Consider the following 21,812-nt stretch of genomic DNA (forward strand, 5'->3'; position numbering starts at 1 on the left):
CCAGTTAATGATAATGATTAATTAACTAATTAATAATGTTATTATTATATTATTATGAATCACCAAAAAGACCAAAAAATACAAGTATAAAAGATTATACCATTAAGGCTAGTTTTGCTTGGGAACAAAGAAGAAAATACAGAAAGAGTGAAAACAATGCAAAAAGAATCTCAATTCAGAATTTATGTCCTCCTCGCCCTCAATGGGGTGGATGAGTAATTTATTGATTCATATAATAGGCAAGTCCAGGGCTACATGAGTTTGTCTCTGACTGGATCCAGCCATTTAAGCAATAGTTTTAGATGTGGCTCTATGTTCTTCTCATTCTCCTTCCACTAAGAAAAATGTTTTAAGGATATGTACACAAATAATAAAGTTACAAGATGGGAGTGACAAAAACTCATTTCAGAATAATGCTGCCATGCAGAGCTCCCCAAGGATGAAGGGGCATGTGATTAAGAAGAGATTATGCTGAAGGCTATTTCTTCAGTTAGGTGGTGGGTAACATCATGTACACAATTGTTATATGTATAATCTTTTCATAACTTTTTAAAAAAGGAAGATGGAGAGCAACAGTATGCGATCATACCTATGGTAATTATGGGCAAGGGAGTGATAAGGCATAAAAGTACAAACGGTGGAAATTCCAGGTAGTTAACATACTGTGTAATAGTAGTTTCAGGTGTACAATATAGGGATTCAGCACTTCCATACAACACCCTGTGCTCATCACAAGTGCCCTCTTTAATCCCGATAATCACCTATTTTACTCATCACCCCATCCACCTCTCCTTTGGTAACCATCAGTTTGTTCTCTATAGTAAGAGTCTGTTTCTTAGTTTGCCTCCCTTTCTCTCTCTCTTTTTTTCTCCCCTATGCTCATTTATTTTGTAAAAATAAACTTTTATTGAGGAATTACTATGGACAAGGCACTGGTCTAGACACAGGATGGTAGGAAGGCCCAGGTAGGGATCTAAGGGTGAATGTAACCTCAGGGTTCCTAGAGCTACCTTATTTGCTGGAGACAGAATGGTTACTCCTCCAATTCTGAAACAGAAATCAGTTCCTGAGGTTGAGGGAGTAGGTTGCAGGAGGCAGGGTGTGCTAATCTCTGACAGGATCTAGTGTAGATAGCAATTGCCAAAGGCACAGGAGCCCTTGTTCCAAGATAAGCCCCCCAGCCCAGCCCCTGTAACCTTTCCCTCATTCTGCTTCTTCTCCTTCTCTCCCTAAGTACACTAAGAGTACACTTTCCAAATGAGAGGGTTTTTTTTCTTTTTAAAGATTTTTTATTTATTTATTTGACAGAGAGACACAGCGAGAGAGGGAACACAAGCAGGGGGAGTGGGAGAGGGAGAAGCAGGCTTCCGGCAGAGCAGGGAGCCGGATGCAGGGCTCAATCCCAGGATGCTGGGATCATGACCTGAGCCGAAGGCAGTCGCTTAACGACTGAGCCACCCAGGCGCCCCCCAAATGAGAGTTTTTAATGACATGCATAATGTAAAATAAAATAAAGTACAATGCTTATTTATATTTCTATTTCATGAAAGCAGCTTCTTTTGTTTTGTTTCAGCTTCTTTGGTTTTGTTTTTAGGGGGCCCATGATAATTCTAAAACAGGAATTCCAGAACTCTGAATTTAGTTGACTGTATTGACTCTTGTTTTCATTTTTCTTATGGGAATTTCTAATCTTTTAATAATACTCTTCTTCAAGACCTTGAAAATACTGACAACATGTAAAATCCGAGTTATATAGGAAGAAAGATACATCATGGTATGCTTGAGGAAAACACACCAGAGATAATTAGACGTACCCATTTTGATCTTTGCCTTGTTTTCTTTAAATTAGAACTAAATAGTACCAAGAGGCCCCATGGAAATATATTGTTTGAGCCCCTGTGGAGACTTTTATTGAAGAAAATTTTCCAATTCATGTGTTTGACTGATTTAATGTAGAAAATGCAAAGACAGTAGATAAATTACTGGAGCCTCTCTATTTGTCAGCAGATATGCCTTTGGCTACTGAATATGACTGTAAGAAATGTGAATGTTCCAGAAAGGCAATGGAGCCATCTCTGAGGGGAAAAAGAAATTAGCTTGGTTGTTGCTTTGTTTGTTTGCTTTTAAAGAATATATACAGAATATTAAATGAACTAAAGAAAATATTTGGATATACATATTGAATACTTCAATGCTTTTGTGGAAACTGATTTTGCTTACATGTTTTCTATCTTTTTCCTTCCAATGCTCTTTACTTATTTTATCCTTGACTGTTCTTTGTTTGATTTTGAAGTTGCTAACATAAATTTCTTCAGGTGTTCTTAAATAAGCCTTTAGTCTTGAGACTTTAGTTAGCAAGTTAGTGTTTAAGATGACCAGTAAAAGGGCACATGGGTGGCTCAGTCATTTAAGTGGCTGCCTTTGGCTCAGGTCATGATCTCAGGGTCCAGAGATGGAGTCCTGAGTCTTCAGCTTCCTGCTCAGTGGGAGTCTGCTTCTCCCTCTCCCTCTACCCCATCCCTGCTTGTGTTCTCTCTCTCTCTCAAATAAATAAAATCTTAAAATTAAAAAAAATAAGATGACTAGTAAAATATAGAACTGTCCAGATAGCCCTAATTCCCCACGATCTATTTGCTAAGGAATCAGAGCTCCTTATCCAGAGTCATTAGGCATATTGCTTTCCTGAGACTCTGGAAGCATTGCCGGTTGAGAAAAAATGGAACTGAGCATTTGCTCCCCTCCGAACAACTGGATGCTGAGTTGGCCTTGCCTAGCAGATATGTGAAGATAGAAACATGAAAAACAGAATAAGACACCACAAAACATGTTATAATGTAATAAATTCAATTTCATGTAGCCTAATGCATTAACTTTAAACATATTCACAACAATGCAATATGTGTCTAATTACATGCATTTACTCTTTGCTATTTGCAGAAAAGCAATGTATAGAAGCACAATATATTCAAAATTATTTTCTGATTTAAAATATTTATTGTCAATATATTGCTAATTGCTTGCAGTTTTGCCTTCTGAAATTTTACTAATATGTTGAATAAAGTGTAGTCTGCAGTATTAATTTATATATCTATTTTTAATTGAATGTTTCCCCATGCATTTATTTATGGCCTGGATGCATTTTTTTTTTTATATTCCAGGTGTGCGTACATTTTCTTACTTGCTTATTTGCTTTTGCTTATTTAAATTTAATGAATTAAGATTTCAACTGATTTTGCCATATCCAGGTATTCTGCTTATATTTCTACTTGTTTATGTGACACACAATATAGCATGTTTATATTAATAAAGTACCTTCCATATAATGACATTAAATGTTATGCCAAAAAGAGTCTTATAAATTTGTAACCATATGCAGCATGTGTGTGTATATATTTTATATTACATATATCATATACATATACTGATCTAATGCACTTCAGGGTCATTGAAGTCACTGATATATTTTGTGGATCAGTTCACCCAATAAGTAAGTATATTTGAAGATAGCAACGTGATGTACAAGTTAAGGTTTTACATGTATAATATCTAGAATATCTTTCAGGCAGTTCAGATTTAGTGTTATGTCTGAGTGCCTAGAAGATGGAGACATAGAGGCCTCCACACAGAGGCCTCCACACTTAGAAGTCACATTTATCAACACACCAGCCCCAAGCACAGTTTTTTGAACATCACCCAGTTGGGTTACTATGGTTTAAAGATTAAAAGCACAATACAGGAAGGTTAGATCATGATTAGCAGAAGACATACTCAACTGATACAGTCTGATGAAATAATGTTTGCCAGATCAAAGGCAATGACTGTCACCAAGAACAGTAGGTCTTCCATGGTTTCTCCAATACTGTCATTAAATTTCATAAGAAAAGTGATTTGCTTAAAAAAATATATAACAGATGTTAAAGTAAAATTCATGCTGTTTTGATCTTGACAGCCTGCAAAGGTTAACATCAGTTTTATCTGACTTAGCATTGTCATAGTTTTAAAATTTTCTATGTGGACCTGAAAACACAGTTTCTTATAAGAAAAATATACATCTTGTTTTCAGAGAAATTATCCCACATGTTATCAGGGTTTGGAATTAATATTTTCCTCTAGTTAAGTGCCCCTCAGAAGCTATGATGGTGGGGAGGTATTCGATACTAGAGCCGGTGGGCTAGGACTGGGAGCAGGGCTGGGGTAGTGTTGAGGGCCCAGGAAAGGGACCGGAAGTTTATGTCTGGTATTCCTTCACCTGTCTAACTTCTTACCCTAAGTAGCCCTAGAAATCAGACCCAATTTTAAATTTGGAGGAAATTTTGGAATACAGAGATGATCTCATGTTTTGAATTCCTGGGGGACATGTATCCAAAAGATAATGGTAGTATATTGTCTCAGTCTGATTGGACTGCTATAATAAAATACCATAGACTGGGTGGTTTAAACAACAGAACTTGATTTCTCACAACTCTACGTGCTGGGAATCCCAACAGCAAGGCACTAACACACCCAGCGTCTCACGAGAGGCTACTTCCTGGTCTGTACATAGCCGGCTTCTCACTAGGTCCTCACCTGGCAGATTGCAGGGAGGAAAACGGCAGACTTTATAAGGTCACTAATCCCATTCGTGAGAGCTCCACCCTCAGGACCTAATCACCTCCGCAAAGACCGCCTTTCCTAATACAACCACGTGGTGGGCTTGGATTTCAACATAAGAATTTTTGGCAAGCACAAACATTCAGTCTATAGCATAAGCAAAGTAAATGAAAAGAGGTACACACAAGTGTGATGTCCCTAGGTCCCTGACTGGGCTGGACTGTATCTGATAAGGGTTTTTGATGTAGAGAGCAGAGGAGAAACGCTCCAAATCGTAACCGGAGGGGAAGATGTAGCATATGCCAAATGTGTTATGCCAAATGAAATAAATTGATGTTATGGAAATAGCAATTCCTCACCCTTCTGGCCAGTTTGATCTTTTTGTTGAAGACTTTCAAACTCACAAATTAATCATGTTTTCCAAATATGGAAGCTGCCTTTGTGATTTGTGGATGGATTAATATGCAAAATTGTCCAATAAATCAGAAACAGATTTTCAATTCCATGGTGTAACTATATTTATTTAATACTATATTTTAATAAATCAAGAAAGTTATTGATGAGAAGATACATTGGGGAGCACTAAAAACATGTATATATATATACATATATATATATTTTGCAAGATCGACTGTAAAATGCATTCGCATTCAGTGATAGTAAAGGGTGAACAAATTTCAATATTAGCATATATGAAATGTAGTGTAGCTAAATGTAGTGTACTCACAACTGAGTAATGCTTTACAAGTACCTTGTGATGTAGCAAGCGTGGGGACTATTGTCTGCTTACAGAAAGTAAATGGGAGTCATTCTGACCACAAGTATTTATTGAGCATCTAGCATGTGCTAGGTATAAAGCCAAGTTTTCAGGCAATAACCAAGAACAAAGCAGATGTCATCTCTCCTTGTGTATATGCAAAAGCTTTTTTTTGGTTTTGTTTTGTTTTTGTTATTGTTGTTGTTTTTAATTAGCTAAACCTACAAACCTTGTTAGGACTATGTCAAGCATTTAGAGGTCAGATGTATGCCCAACCATCCTAGCTCAGCAAACTACCAAATTAAACAGCCTACTGGAAAGGGTAACAATTTAAAAATATTAATTCAGGTGTAAAACATACTGCAGAGGTAAAATAACTAAATAATATATGCATTTCTTCTCTTTTTCTAAAAAAAAAAAATACATGTTAATGGTTTCCTGCATACCAGTTTCATTTTTAAACCTTTCCTCTGATCATAGGAGCTGATGCTGTGGAAGCTCAGTGTAAAAGATTTGAAGTGAGAGCGAGTGAAGATGGCAGGGTGCTGTTCTCTGCAGATGAAGATGAGATTACCATTGGGGCTGAAAAGCTGAAAGTTACAGGTACTGTAGTTTGAGGTCTTGGAACATTGTTTACTTCTTGAAAGAATATGCAACTGAACAAGAGCTACATTGTAAGATGTATGATCCCCATGCCGAAAGCTGAGTTCACATAATAACATGATCTCACACCATTAGATTTTCCAGGAGTCTTCAAATAGAAGACAACTGGTTGTATTGGCAGAAGACAATGTACACACTGGCCTTAGTGATGTAAAAGTAAAGCTGTGTGTCCTAGGCCGGAGTAGGATAGGCGGAGGAAAGTGGGTCAGCAGAGCGGAAGAAAAAGTGGGGTGCAGACTGTGAGAAAAGCTAACCCAGGTTGATAGACAAATACAATTCCGAGGTATCATTTAGAAGTAGAAGATATGCAAAAGAAGAACTAAATGTAAATATCAACTATAGAATGAAGTAGGGGGAAAGTGATAAGTAAACAAAATTATTTTCTTTGGCTAATTACAATTCTCAAAAGTATATATATCAAGATATAGTCCTGTCCTGGGGCCCCTGGGTGGCTCAGTTGGCTAAGCATCTGCCTTCGGCTCAGGTCATGATCCCGGGGTCCTGGAATTGGCCCCCCACATTGTGCTCCCTGCTCAGCAGGGAGTCTGCTTCTCCCTTTCCCTCTGCTCCTCCCCCATGCTTGTGCTCACACTCTCTCTCTCTCAAATAAACAAAATCTTTAAAAAATAAAAATAAATAAATAAATTTAAAAAGGGATAGTGCCATCCAGATATTATTTAGAAGTTGTTAAAGTCATTATTCTAGCTTTAGAGCTAAAAAGTCAATCACCAACTGAAATTAAGAAACAAAAGCAGAAATCAAAGGTAAAAGTGAGGCTGAGAGCAGGGAAAGATTTTATGAAGATAATTTTAAGCACAATCTCTTTGAATTACTTGATTTACAATCATAATACATTTAATTTTGATAATGTATTTTAAAAATACCCAAAGAGGCCTACATTTAAAAAATGAGATAAGCTTGACCTAGTGTTTTCCAAATTTGAGTTTGGGAAAGGTCATGGGCTATCTATCCTATCTAAGTCCTACTGAGCCCTGTGGGCCATGAGAGAACAGCTAGCGTAGAAATTGGCCTCTACTCTCAGGTTGTTTGGGTTGAATCCCTGCCTCTACCATTCAATATTTAAATAAACCCTATGTCTCCTATGAAGTTTTCCTTCATCTAAATGATTGAAATGATGATGATAACGTTAGTGTTCAAATTATACCAGTGTGTGTGTTTATAGTATTTTCAGCACATATTGAAGACATTGTAACAGATAGCTCTTTATATTTATTAATAAAGATAATATTAATATTGTTAATGTTCCAGACATGAGGGCTTATTTGTATTTCAAGAAAGGTGTACTATTAAATGGTACTGAAATTCAAGAAAGATTTTTATTTATTTATTTTTTTGAGGGAGACAGAGATTGGGGGTGAGAGGCATGGGGGAGTAGGGGCAGAGAGAGAATCTTAAGCAAGCTTCACACCCAATGCAGAGCCCTACACAGGGCTCTATCTCACGACCCTGAGATCATGAGCTGAGTGGAAATCAAGAGTCAGACACTTAACTGACCGAGCCATTCAGATGCCCCTCAACAAAGATAGTTAAATGGGGATCCTCACTGGGCCTCTTTGGCCCAGGTCACAACCCATTACCACCATCCCTACTGACTCCCATAGCTTTTCTCTTATGGGATATTCTGTTGAGTAGCTGGAGCCTGCACCATTGGGTTGGTGTTTGGAGTATTCCCCATTACTGCCCAGCTGCCTCATCTCCTTCTCTTTCTTTGGCCTTCTTGGAAAGGTCAGGAGAGGAAGGCCCACAGGGGGCAAAAATTGACCTTTCTAAGCCCTGAGTCTGGGGGGCAGGTGACAAAACACGTGGTGGCTTTGGTTGGCACAGAGCACAGACAACTAGGAAAGGACATTGACTTTAGGGCCCTTGGTGCTAACATTTGAGTTGCTGGTTGGTGGGAAAGCAGGGAACCCAGGTAGAAATACACTCAGGGCGATTAAGCCGCTGTGATTTCAATATTTAACAATCTTTGAACCTTGGTAGTGCCTACTAGTTATCAGCTTTAATCCTAAGATAGCTTTTAAGATATTACACACTTAACTAACAATTTTTTCATCCATATTCGGATATTCCCATTGAGTACTTTGCCTTCCTAAGTGACAGGAAGTTATACAGCTCTTGACAGTTTTTATGAACTCATGGAATTTTAACTTTCTCTGATCTTATGTTGACTTGTCTCATCACAGTTGCAGTGAAGTGCTGTCTTCACAAAATTAGACTCATTAACTAGTTTTTAAATTTGTCTTTGAGGTGCATGGATACTCACCTTTATTTTCCTCTTTTTCTTGGTAGCCTGGCTGTCATCCTTGGATTGTTAATGGGAATTATTAAGTTATAAAGTTAGCAGAGAAAGCGTTCCCCAAGAAATCTGAGTTTTTCTGCTTTTCAATTAACTGCCTTCAGGCAGTCATCTCTGCTAACTTAATCTCTCCCCTCTCCCCGTGTATGTGTGAATGTGTGGATATGATATATGCATGGTGTATATATATGCATGTGTGTATATCTGGATGTACAGATGGAAAAATACAAATGTTTCATTCTGGTTTTCTTTTTCCATTTCTTTCTGTCTCAAACATATATACATAGCTTTGAGTTTATTCTTTGTACTACTTTTGATTGATTTTTGTCATTCAGTTATCTCAGAAAATTAATCAGTTTTATAGTAGAGGTCTGTACCATATGCTTCCAGAAGATCCTAAATAATAATATAATTTTGAGGTCATGGACTGCAAAATCCAGGCAGAAATTTTTGTAAGGGTTTGAAGCGTAACACTTGAGATGAGGGAATGAGAGTGTCTATAACAAGAAACCCCAATTTCTAACCTGATGTGGATATACAAGAGGCTCCAGGTTATTAACAAAGAAATGCTAAGTTGGGAGTATTTTATTTTGATTAAAACTCCCCCCAGGATCCAGTTGCATTTTTGTTTCTCACAAAAGAGCACATAGACCCACAGACACACATAGACACAAACATACACACATACACACACCCTCTCACATTCTTGCTAGGTCCTTTCTCCTTTAGCAGAATATCGAATGTTTACTTTGCAGAAGCTTTATTCCTTCCTGCAATACTTCTAAAATAAAGAAAAGTAAAGACATCAAAGGCAAATATAACTTAGAATTTCACATACTTAGAGGAAAAAATTATGCATCGCATCGCATACCATTTAAAGGCCCAGGGACTGATTAGAAACTCTTGATTAGAAACTCACATATACTTTAAAGCAGTGCTTGAATTATTTGACAAATAACACCACAAAGAGACACTGACTCCAGGGTGCTTCATATAAATTAGGTAGCTGTGCTGACAAGACTTCAAAGTTACATGTGGCAAGAGATCTGTGTGAGGTTGATTCTGGAATTTTAAATTTGTGGCACAAAATTTTCTATTTAAGCAATATCCTTTGGAATTACAAATGATTCTTTCTGGCTTATACTTTACAAGCAATGGGGCATTTTGTACATGGACTTCTCTTTCAGGGTGACAGAAATGGATGAATTTATTTAGACAATGTTTCTATACACCTGAGGGAAAATCACTTCTCACTAAAATTATTCATAGATCTAGCATAGCTCAGGATATTTACATTTACTGTACTTAGAAAGTAGCAGGGATTTACCTGATACGTTCACATACTCCTAAGATGCAGGAGGATAGAAGTAAAATCACAAATGGTTACCTGAACACCAACACTCCTCATTACCCCATCACCATGGTAAGCAATCATGTGCTGAAAATTTGTAATTTTTTTTACTCTTGATATTACTTGAGTTGCTCAGTAATCGTGTGCTTAAATCTTAATTTGAAGTTACTTATTTGACCTTAACCTACCCTCTCTACATCACTAAATGTATTAGAGTGTTACACTTTAGCTCACATATGCATACTTGAAAACTTTATTTTCATTAAAATCGGTCAAAGATATTCCTTACTGCAGTTATCTTTTGAGACCCAATATTGGTCTAAGATATCACTTACTGCAATTATCTTTTGATACCAGGTAAACAAATAAAAGATATAAACCTTTACACTTAGAAGACTCTTAAATTTAGTGCTTTCAGGCAGAATCAATCAACTGCAATTTGCACTTTCATTTGTATTCCAAGTAGTATATTAACCTAGAAAACAAAGTGCAAGTCTAAGTCCTTTGACTTTATAAAGTGAAAAACTTTAGCCATATAAGATACCTTCATGTTACGTTTTATGCTATTAGTTGGACTTAGACCTCTCTGTTTTGCTTATGAGAGAAAAGAAGAAAAATAGCTAGATGTGTAAGGAGAAAAGGATATCTCCTTTTTTCAGGCAGTAGAAATTAAAGCTGGCAATCTGAAAAAATAGTGAATCCCAACCCTGCATCCACCCTGTGCCCTAATGTTTGCTTGAAAGCCAAGACTGTATCACTCCTTCATCCCTGTTCTAATTGAATGATTGGAAAGATAGACAAGCTCCAATGCTTGTTTGACAACAGAAGAAAGGATTTTCTGAAGAGCTGCCTTTTAAATTAAACACCATGTTTCTCGGTTGAAGTCAATATTTCCTGGTTTGTTTTTATTAGTTAGTCTTCTACATCCTTGTTCTTGTCTGTAAATTGGCACACTGTGTGAAGGTCAGCTTTGGAATCAAGCTTTCTATTAGGTAGGACCATTGTTCCTTCAAGCTGTCCAAATCCCAAGAATGTGGTAACACGCAGCCAACAGAACGGAGCTGCTTGGTTTGAATAGCATCTGAAAAAATGTGATTAGACCTGGTGCTGAGAAAAGTGATGTGCAATCACTTAATTGTCTCAGGTGTGGCATTTCAAGTCTGTGGACTTGGATAAATCACTCAACTCCGTTTTCTAGTTGCTTTTGGAGTTACTGAGGATACAGATTTTAGAGACGCTAAAGATTAGTACCACTCTGTCTCCCCTCACAAATCTCCAGGTAACAAAGGATTGCAGGTTTTGAAGTGTATAAATAATGAACCATGCCATTCTCAAACAATAAGGTATTTGCCCTGAGCACCTTACTGACTGTCCTCTCCATGACTTATTGTATTTTTCCGAGCTTTCATCTAAATGTTTCCTACTTTAATCGAAGCAAAACTTATTGAAAATATAATTGTATAGTAGAAATCTAAAGGAAGTTGTAAAAGAAGACAACTCCTTTATAAAGGTTGGAGTGGGGGCTCAAATCAACATCACTGTGTATTGATTTTCAAATTTTCCACTGATGTTTAAATTTCTTCTTATAGCTGTGGGCCTTAAATCCACAAAATATCTCAAAGATATAATTTATCCTGCCACTGTTTAAATGAATAGTCTGGTTTCTTATATATCGTGATGACATTCTAAAAATACATCACTTACAGAAAATGGTGTACTAGAATTGCTTGCAGTTTCATTGTTTCCTTGTTGGCTGTCAATCAGGAGCTGATATTCACTCCTAAAGGTGACCCATATTCCTTCTCATGCTTTCCAAGTGTCCTGCCTCCAAGAACACTGGGTGAGCTCCTCTCATGATTCATATCCCTCTAACTTTCCCTCCTGTTGCATCGCTCTAATTTCTTTTTCTTCCTATAGCTGGAGAAAGATTATCTGCTTTTAATAGCTCATATGATTACATTGTCTATTACATTACCCAGATACCTGGATAATCCAGGATAATCTCCCTATTTTAAGGTCATTGATTAGTAACCCTAATTACATCTGTAAAATCCCTTTTGTCATGTAACATATTCACAGTTTGTGGGGGTTTAGGATGAGAACATCATTGGTAGAGAGAGTCATTATTCTGCCTGCCATACTATGCAAATGATTGAATCTCTTTAAGCCTTTTTTTTTCTTTCTATGCTGAATTTGCTTTTCAATGTTATGCAGCTGCATAAGTATAAATATTTGTTCAATATACAACAATTATGACATCCAGAGGGAATGTCTTAGAGAAAATAAGACTGCAGATATTTTATTGCTTTATTGCACAGATTCAAACAAACTTTCAAGCTGGTATCTACAGCTGGGAGTACTGCCAAGGAGCACATTTTACAATCACAGGAGATTGACCACATAGAACCCAGGAGAATTTCTACCAGCTGGCTGGAGAGGTTTTACAACAACAAACGGATTACGTGAATGCAACCTGAAGTACTCTGTACTCATCCAAAATGCAAAATACATTTGGCAAATATGATAAAAATACTATACAAAATACACATAAAAATATTATTTGTAAACAAGCAGGTAGTTGTGCTTTAGAGGAAACTAGACAGTTTAAAAACAAAGGCTGCAAACCATGACTGGTCTTGATGTCTGAATGCAGAAGGATTGGGTTATGACAGCCTCCACACACAGATATGAATTATAAATGTTGAAACCACTTTTGAATCATGAAGCCTTTTCTTTTTTTCTTCTTCTTCAAAGGAGCATTATAAGAATCACCTACCACACAGAATTTTGGTGAAGGCAAAAGATATATATGAAAATGACTTAAGACGAATCCTAGTACAAATTTGGTATTTAATAAATGCCACCATATAATAATTTTTAAACATCATTACTGTTCTCCTAATTTGCTTAATATTTTTTAAATAAATAATTACAAAAAAAAAATAAAAGACATCGGACAATGGATGAAGAAAAACAAAGTAAGGGAGGTGAAAATTCATGAAGTGAAAATCATATATTCAGTATTAGAAATGGGAAATTGTATACTTCACTGGAAATTTGGAGATATTTGAAGACTTTGTGAGCAAATGTAAAAAGAAGGATAGAAGAAGATGGATAAGTAATACTAGTTGTATTCTCAAAGTGTTCATTTCTCTCATTTAACCATGCAGACGTAGGCAAGCTCTGTGAGGCATCCAGTGGGTTCCTTAGAAATTACACATGTGCATGCCTCTAGTTCACAATGCTGCCCTTGTCCGTAAATTTGAGGCTGTCACATACCATCATCTCTGCATTCCAGCATGGAGGAAGTGAGAAAAAGAGGAAGCAGAAGGAAAAGACTTTTCTTAGAGTATCGCAACCTGGAAATAGCACTCATCACTTACCTTTTATTGGCCAAAATTTAGTCACATGCTTATGTGTAACTGCAAGGGTAGCAGAGAAATGTTAGCTCTAACTGGGCTATGTTCTTTGTTAAAATTTTGGGTGGGGACTTCTATTGATAAAACAAGAATGGATTGACTGAGAAAATGAACCATTTCTGCCATAGGAAGTGATGTAATAATATAGAATTATAATATGTAACATCAAAGGGAAAGAAAGAAAAAATGCATAGTTTTAATATATTATCCATTAGACAGTATCAGCCTTCAAAATGGCTCTTAAATTTGCACTGTTTCAATACAGCAATCTCCCTTATCCTATTTTACCTATCACAGAAGACTCCCATGCATTTAATTCTGACATATCTACTTTCTGAAAGTCATTCCTATCATGTCATTCAGTAAATCAACACCATGTTTTCACTCCCTGTTGTCTTTATTAAACTGAAACCTCACTTTCATTATCAAGATTCTTAAAAACTTTAATATGACATTTTTCTTATTTCTTTCCAACATATACACTCTAGTTGGATCAGTCAACTCACTCAATTTTCCATCTGTCTGCAACAGAGAACACTTCAAGTCAAGGCCTGAGTTCCGAAGAGTTATAGTGGGAAATTTTTCCTTTTAGGCAACTCAGAATGTCTAGAGCTGTGTTAAAAGAGTGAAGTTAAAATCAATAGAGGAATTCCAACTTGAAGTACCAAGGAAATCCCAGATATCAAGTCCACAACATTAATGGGTGAGGTGAATCTGGAGATGGAGACAATATTGCAGAGCTGGATGGAGACAAAATCTGGGTGAAACCAAGTTAAAAACAAACAATTGCATTGCATGAATTAGGGGTAGAAACCAGTCTTAACTACTTGCATCTTCATTTATTGGCTAAAGGCCTAAAGTTATACATGTAGAGAGGTAACCCAAGAGGCCGATGGCAGATGAACAGGTATCTCTTTTCCACCATCCTCTCTCCCTCTGTCCTCCCCTCCCTCCTCCCTTCCTAATTTCCTAACTTCCTCTTTTTCTTTCCTAACTTCCTTCCTTCCTTCCTTTCTTCCAGAAAGGTGGGCAGCCAAGGGCAAAGTCAGGCCAGTACAGCAGGAGCCAGCAGGTGGAGGGTGAAGAAATAGGTCAGTGGCATTTGAGGTAAGGCAAGAATGGTGTGTGTGTAGCTTGGGAAGGAAGCACTGCAGGGGCAAGAGCGCACGTGAGGAGGGCATGAGGGAGGTATTGCGGTCCATCAGGTTTGTAAGTTGGGATACATGTGGGGGATTGAGCAAATCATTAAATATATTGATATCCTCTTATCTAGAGAAGATAGGTTTCTCACTCATTGAGAAGGGTGGTAGAGATATGAAAAGGAGAAAAGTGGGCGCCTGGGTGGCTCAGTTGTTAAGCGTCTGCCTTGGGCTCGGGTCATGATCTCAGGGTCCTGGGATTGAGCCCCGCATTGGGCTCACTGCTCAGCAGGAAGCCTGCTTCTCCCTCTCCCACTCCCCCTGCTTGGGTTCCCTCTCTCGCTGTGTCTTTCTCTGTCAAATAAATAAAAAAAATCTTTAAAAAAAAAAAAAAGAAAAGGAGAAAAGCTAGAATTAATTCTGTGTTGTTGGACTGGAAGTACTGATGTGAACTCATGCTTTTCAGTTCCTAAGATTAGATAGAGAAATAAATATAGATGCAAACATGCATTAATATGTGCTTGCTACATATATAGAAATGCATTTCCAGCACTATCTAGAGGAATGGCTGTGGATTAGTGATTCTAGTAGCACTACACACAACTAGTTCTCAGATTTTATTTCAGAATACCATTCTCCAATAAAAAGAATTAAGGACATTTTGGGGGAAAAATGCATGATACTCAAACTGAAGCAAGAAAAATATAAAATGAGAAAGTACCTTTCTTATGCCAGGAAGTAAAGAAATACTCAGTTGAGGATGGAGACATCAAAAAGACAGGAACCAGTTTGAAGAGGTTCCTAAAATCACCTTGAGCATGAATACGTATAATGAAGATAAGAAATTTGACTTCTTGAATAAAATAGAAATCTATGAATCCATATTGATATAAATAAATAAATAAGAAAAAGTTAAGTATCTTCCTTACAGTGGGATGTGAATTAAAAATATAAAGCAATTATGGGATTAGAAAGGTCCCACTTGACAACAGTTGGAGTAATCATTATTTCAAGGGAAAATATCACCAGATGGTAAAATGAGTGAGAGAAAGTGAGATAAGTCTTGAATTTCAGAGAGCCTCAATACATATTTAAAACAAAAATATTAATTTTAAAAGTGAAAAAGCAACTTTCCAATGGTAAGCTCTGGCTGTCACCATGTAACTCAAAAGCATCCCCAGTCATGGTACAAATAGATGCTATACCATACCTGCTGGGCTGCAGCGAGAATCGAGAATTACATCTGTATTACTTGAAACAAAATTGCATAACCTGAGAACAGTCATAAGGAGATGTATTACAAACTCAAATTGAGAGGCATTCTACAAAATATTAAGGTCATAAAATATTGAGGAACTCTTGCAGGGACTGAGATTATTTGCCAACTGCTATACCACGTGATTCTAGATCAGATCCCTTGTCAACAAGGTACGTTACTGGGACAGATGGTGTTCTAGCATCTAATCTTGTGTAACATACTACTCCAAAACTAACTCAGTGGCTTTGAAACAATGATAGCACTTATTTTACTCAAACCCTGAAATTTTGGCAGGGCTCAGTGGAGACAGCAGGTGTCTTCTCTTGGCTACAGCTGAGGTGACTCAAACTCTAGAGGCTGTATCATCTAAAGGTTTGCTCACCCACATGCCTGGAAGTTGATAATAGCTGTCATCAGAGACCTTAGAAAGGGCTGCCTGCCAGAACATCTATATGGGGTTCCTCCATGTGCCTCCATTTCCTCACTTCGTAGTACCGGGGATTGAAGGGTAAGTTCTCAGAATGAGAGTTTCAGAGAAAATTCAGAAATTTTCTAAAACAGCCTCCATTGTTTTATGAAAGGAGTGTTAAAGAATTTGCAGGCATATTTTAAATCCAATCACATTTAGCAGAATTTGAATGGGGCCGCTGGGCAAAGGATATACAAAAAAAAATTTTTTTAATTATACTCATGACTTTTCTTTAGTCTTAGAATTGTTTTAACCAAAAAATAAAATAAAATAAAATAAAATAAAATAAAATAAATTTGAACAATATAATCAATCACAGATAACATTTTCAAAATATAGGAAAAATATTCTCTCCAAGTGTCTTGGTCAGCTCAGGCTGGTATAACAAAATTTCATAGACTGGATGGCTTAAACAATAGAAATGTATTTTCTCACTGTTCTGGAGGCTGGAAATCCAAGATCAAGACAGCAGCATGGATGGGTTCTGGTGAGATTATTTTTCCTGACTTGCAGACAGCTGCCTCCTCACTGTGTCCTCACATGTCTCTTTCTCTCTTTTTAAGGGCACTAATCCCATCTTGAGGGCCCCACCCTCAGAAATCTGCTAAACCTAATTATCTCTGAAAGACCCTATCTCCAACTACCATCACATTGGGTGTTAGGACTTCCACATATGAATCTTGAGGGGATAAAATTCATTATTTTCTTAAAGTTTAAAAAAATCAAGTATACAATATTAAATTTCAATTTTGTGAAGATATTTATATAGGGAAATATAATTACATAGTATTGTTTTGTAGCTTTTTGATAATATGGCTTTGATACAATGATAGATCTCAGAGAATCTAACATAACAATGTCTATGTGGTCCTTTAGTCTGTTCCTCTTGAATATAAGTTGCCTTGGTAGGGTTTTCTAGTAGCTGGGTTGCAAACAATGAAGATTGCAGTCCCTATTGAGTAAATGAAACACAGGCCTGTGTTGTTGATTGAAAGGGGATCCTGCAGTTTGAATCCATTTCATTTCTCCTTTTGTTCTTTCTTGACAGTAGTGTCAAAACTCTGGTCACCTTACTCTGTGGGATACATCATATCATCAATGAACTAGAGTCTCAATTCTGATTTCTCTGTCAGATTAGACAACTCTAATTCCTTTACCATCCCACTCATGCTTAGGGATAGCTGCAAATCACTTTTTGACAAGGTCCAACTATCCTAAGGAAGAAGTTTGAGATGGGCTTATGGATCAAAGTAAGTACTCAGGTTGAAGCCCCCAAATTCTGACTTTAGGAAAGAATGCTAACTATAAGCTTTTATTTTTAGATAATTACAAATTCACATGCTGGTGTAAGAAATGATAGAGATTTCATGCAACATTTACACGGTTTCTCACAATGGTAACAACTTGCAAAACTATAGTGTAGTATCACAACCAGGATACTGACATTGATACAGTCAAGGCACGAAACAGTTCTATCACCACAGGGATGCCTTGTTGTCCTTTTGAAACCACACCCACCTTAACCCCTGATTATCACTCATTTGTCCTCTGGTTCTGTAATTCTCTCATGTAAGAACATATATAGACTCCTTTGGTAGTGACACTTTGGAATTATTTATCTTGTACTCAGCATAATTCCCTGGAGATTCATTTGAATTGTATATATCAATAGCTTTTTTTCTTCCTTTTCATTACTGAGTAGTATTCCATAGGATGAACGTACCACAGTTTATTTATTCACTTAGTGAAGAACATCTGGATTTTTTAGGTTTTGGCTGCTAGAAATGAAGCTACTATGAACATGTGTGTACAGGATTTTGTGTAAACATAAGTTTCATTTATCTGGTATAAATGGCCAAGATTGTAATTACTCAGTGGTATGGTGGATCTATGTGTTGTTTTATAAGAAACTGCCCAATTGTTTTTTTTTTTATTATGTTATGTTAATCACCATACATTACATCATTAGTTTTTGATGTAGTGAAACTGCCCAATTGTTTTACAGAGTGGCTGTAACATTTTAGATTCTTTCCAGCAATGTATGCGTTTCTTTGTATCCTCTCCAGCTTTAATGTTGTCATTAATTTCTTTATCTAAAAAGTGTGTAGTCACGTGGTGATAGCTGTGCTTTCATTGTGCTTTCAATTTGCATTTATCTTAGGCCCAACGGTGTTGAACATCTCTTTATGTGTTTATTTTCCATCCATACATCCATTTTAGTAAAAAGTCTATACATAATCTGCTGCCCATTTACTAATTGGATTGTCTGTACTTTTTACTTTTGAGTGTCTTTATATATTCTATCTTCTAGTCTTTTCTTAAAGATATGGTTTGCAAATATTTTCTCCATCTCTGTATCTTCTGTTTTCATTCTTTTAACAGGGTCTTCAGTGAAACAAATTTTTAAATTTTGATGAGGTACCATCAATTTGTTTCCTTTTATGGATCATACTATTTGTATTGAATCTAAGAATGGTTTGCCTAATCCTACATACAAAAGATTTGGTTAAATTTTTTTCCAAAAAGTTTTATAGTTTTATGTTTTACATTTAAATCTGTTATACAGGGCGCCTGGGTGGCTCAGTTGGTTAAGCGACTGCCTTCGGCTCAGGTCATGATCCCGGAGTCCCGGGATCAAGTCCCACGTCGGGCTCCCTGCTCGGCGGGGAGTCTGCTTCTCCCTCTGACCCTCCTCCCTTTCATGCTCTCTGTCTCTCATTCTCTCTCTCTCAAATAAATAAATAAAATCTTTTAAAAAATTTAAAAATAAATAAATAAATAAAAAATAAATCTGTTATACATTTTGAATTAATTTTAAATATGATGTGAATTTTAGGTCAGTATTCTTTGGGGTTTTTGTTTTTTGATTGTTTTACCTATTAACATTCCAACTGCTCCAATGCATTTCCTTTCTCCCTTGAATTCCTTTTGCACCTTTGTCAAAAATCAGTTAGGCATGATCTACTTCTAAATTCTCTGTATCATTACCCTGATTGAGTTGTTTATCCTTCTGATAATATCACAGTACCTTGACTACTACAACTATAAAATGAGCCTTAATATTGGGTAAAGAGAGTTTTCCAAACTTTATTTTCAAGGTTGCTTTTGTTATTCTATGGCCTGTCCCTTCACATACAAATCTCAGATTATATACTTCTATGTATTAAAAAAAAGGAAAGAAATAAACTTGGTTAAATCTTGATAGGAATTGCATTAAAGCTGCATAAATTTTAGGGGAATTAACATCTATATTATATTGAGTCTTCCAGCCCATGAAGATGTTATGTCTCCCCACTTACATAGGTTTTCACTGATATCTTTCATGAACATTTTGTCATTTTCAGCATACACATCAGGTACATGTTTTGTTAACTTTTTAATTTTTTGAAGTAATTATAATTGGCATAGTGTTTTAATTTTTGTTTTTATATGTATATTATTAATACATAAAATTTGATTTTTTTCATGTATTGATCCTATATGTTTGCATTATATGATTTTACGGAACTCATTTAGTAGTTATAGTAAGTTTTTGCAGATGTGGGTCTTTTCTATATAGATAATCATGCCATACACAAATAGAGAGAGTTTTATTTCTTGCTTTTAAATCTGTATGCCTTTTATTTCCTTTTCTTACCTCATTATAGGAGCTCCAAATTCCTGTATTATCTGAGTAAAAATAATGCAATGGAGGGTGCTGGGGTGGCTCAGTCGATTAAGTGTCTACCTTCAGTTCAGGTCATGATCCCAGAGTCCCAGGATCGAGTCCCGCATCAGGGTCCCTGCTCAGTGGAGAGTCTGCTTCTCCCTCAGACCCTCCCTTTCTCGTGTTTTCCCTCTCTCATGCTCTCTCTCAAATAAATGAATAAAATCTTTTAAAAAAATAATGCAATGGAGAAAAGAGATGTTTCTCAAACAAATATTTTGAAAAAATAATAATATGTTCAGATCCTATGAGGCCTGGTCAGTCTATTCAAAGATTAAAGATCATACAAATTATTTCCTTGTAAATAATTTGAACATTATTCAGATCATAATGTGTTTTCTGATTGAATAGGCATATTGAAAACCCCCAAACGTTATGAACATTCCACAGACTATAAGAAGTCTATAGTTACTTATATTGCTCATGAATCAAGTAAAAATTCTGATGAGAAAGAACACTAATCATTACTTCAAAGTGATAAAAATGGTTGTACCTTCCAGAGGTCATGATAAATAGTAGCATTCTTTAAATTAAAAAAAAAAGTCATTAGCCAAAACTATTTTAAACTAATAGAGAAAATAGGGGGAAATGTACAAAATGGATTTCTAAGCCAAAAAATAATAATAAATCCTATCCAATACTCTTTCATTATTGTAAATTCTGTCCCCAGTTTGAAAAATAATGACCATTTAGCAATTATTTTTGAGTTACTGTTACAGGAGAAACACTGAGAAAAGTTTTTAACTTTGACCACTAAAAAAAACTAGCTATCAGGGATTTATTCAACAAAGCAAGTTCTGGACAATGATAACCTGTCACTGAATCCAAATATGTTCAGTTCCAGGACAATGTAGCTGTTTTGAAGGGTCAGCTGGGAAAGGAGGAATAGAGTTCAGAGAGGGTAGGCTGAACAGAAATTACTGGAGGGATGCAGGTGCAGCAATTAAGAACTTTGTTGTAACTCTACTGCTTTCTAGAAGAGTGATCATGGGCAATTTAGTTAATAGGTTTCAAAGTGACCAGTTCCTCATCTATAAAATATGAAGATGATAAATAATAACACCTTATTGTATTTTCATGAATTAATATGAGTCGATCCCTGTAAAGCATGATGTCTGACACATACTAAGTGGTCAATAAATGTAAGAAATTATTGTTGTTATTATAACAGACATAAAAGCATTACTTTATATCATGTGTTAATGAAATGACACTCTTCCTCTGGTAGCACTTACTGTAAAGACCTCCTAAATTTAATCATTTATCATTTGTCTCTCTCATATATACATAACTATATACAAGATAATGTTGAACACTTCATGTAGTACTGAATAATATTCAGTCCAATATACTAAAAGTAATTTAATAGGTCTCTCGGGGTATTTAAGTGAAAACAATATGAGATAAAAGTAAAACAAAAAATGAATATGAGAAGTCTATTACATAGTTAAATTTTAGAACAAAAAAAGTTGCAACTAATAAAAATAATGAAATCAATAACATTCTGTCATAATCTTCACTATTGACAAAATAGAGTCATTTGCATTAATTCATTTACTCCTCAGTATTTAAGGAGGTGTTTATCATTATCTTCATTCCACAAACTGAGCCTCAGGTTAAGTGATTTGCACAAAATACACACAGCTATCAATGGCAGACCAGGAAGCAGATCTATCTCCTCCCTATTAGCCCAGTTTCATTTCTACTTCATTTTATCCGTGTCAATATATGCATGTGTATATAATACATTTAGATCCTGAAAAAGAATTTCTGTAACAAGAAGGAGAGCTTCTAGGATCTGATTTATTTAGTAGGTAGGTCATTATTTCAAGCAGATTTATTTAGTAGGCTGGAAAAAGTTAAAGGTGAAGAGGAATGAGCACATTTAAATACTATATATCTGACTTTCTCATCTAAATCATAGCTCCAGGAGTAACTTCTCCATCTTCATGTAGCTATCTAAATTGAAAGCTCAAGATATGCCAAACAATGTCAAAGGAAGATTGAGGTAAATGATTGATGTTATAGTCACTGTGGAAAAACATTACTGTAATCTTGGTCAGAAATTCTAAAAGTCTATTGCAATTTGAGAAGGAACTAATTTTAGTTTTAAAGCAACCGTATATTCATCAGTCAGGCTGAC

The 21,812-nt window shown here is 36.0% G+C and overlaps 1 protein-coding gene across 2 annotated transcripts in view; it reads left to right on the forward strand.

Annotated features, from left to right (window-relative positions):
- SGCZ (sarcoglycan zeta) overlaps nt 1-21,812 on the forward strand; it is a 432,583-nt gene that overhangs the window by 373,042 nt on the left and 37,729 nt on the right. The window contains exon 4 of one of the 2 annotated variants that reach the window (XM_021694220.1): nt 5,828-5,950. The exons of the other annotated variant lie outside the window; for it this stretch is intronic. Coding sequence (XP_021549895.1) covers nt 5,828-5,950 — 123 coding nt within the window. The remainder of the gene's footprint in view (nt 1-5,827; nt 5,951-21,812) is intronic. 2 annotated transcript variants of the gene reach the window in all.

The sequence above is a fragment of the Neomonachus schauinslandi genome, chromosome 2, assembly GCF_002201575.2.
Source record: "Neomonachus schauinslandi chromosome 2, ASM220157v2, whole genome shotgun sequence".
NCBI lineage: Eukaryota > Metazoa > Chordata > Mammalia > Carnivora > Phocidae > Neomonachus > Neomonachus schauinslandi.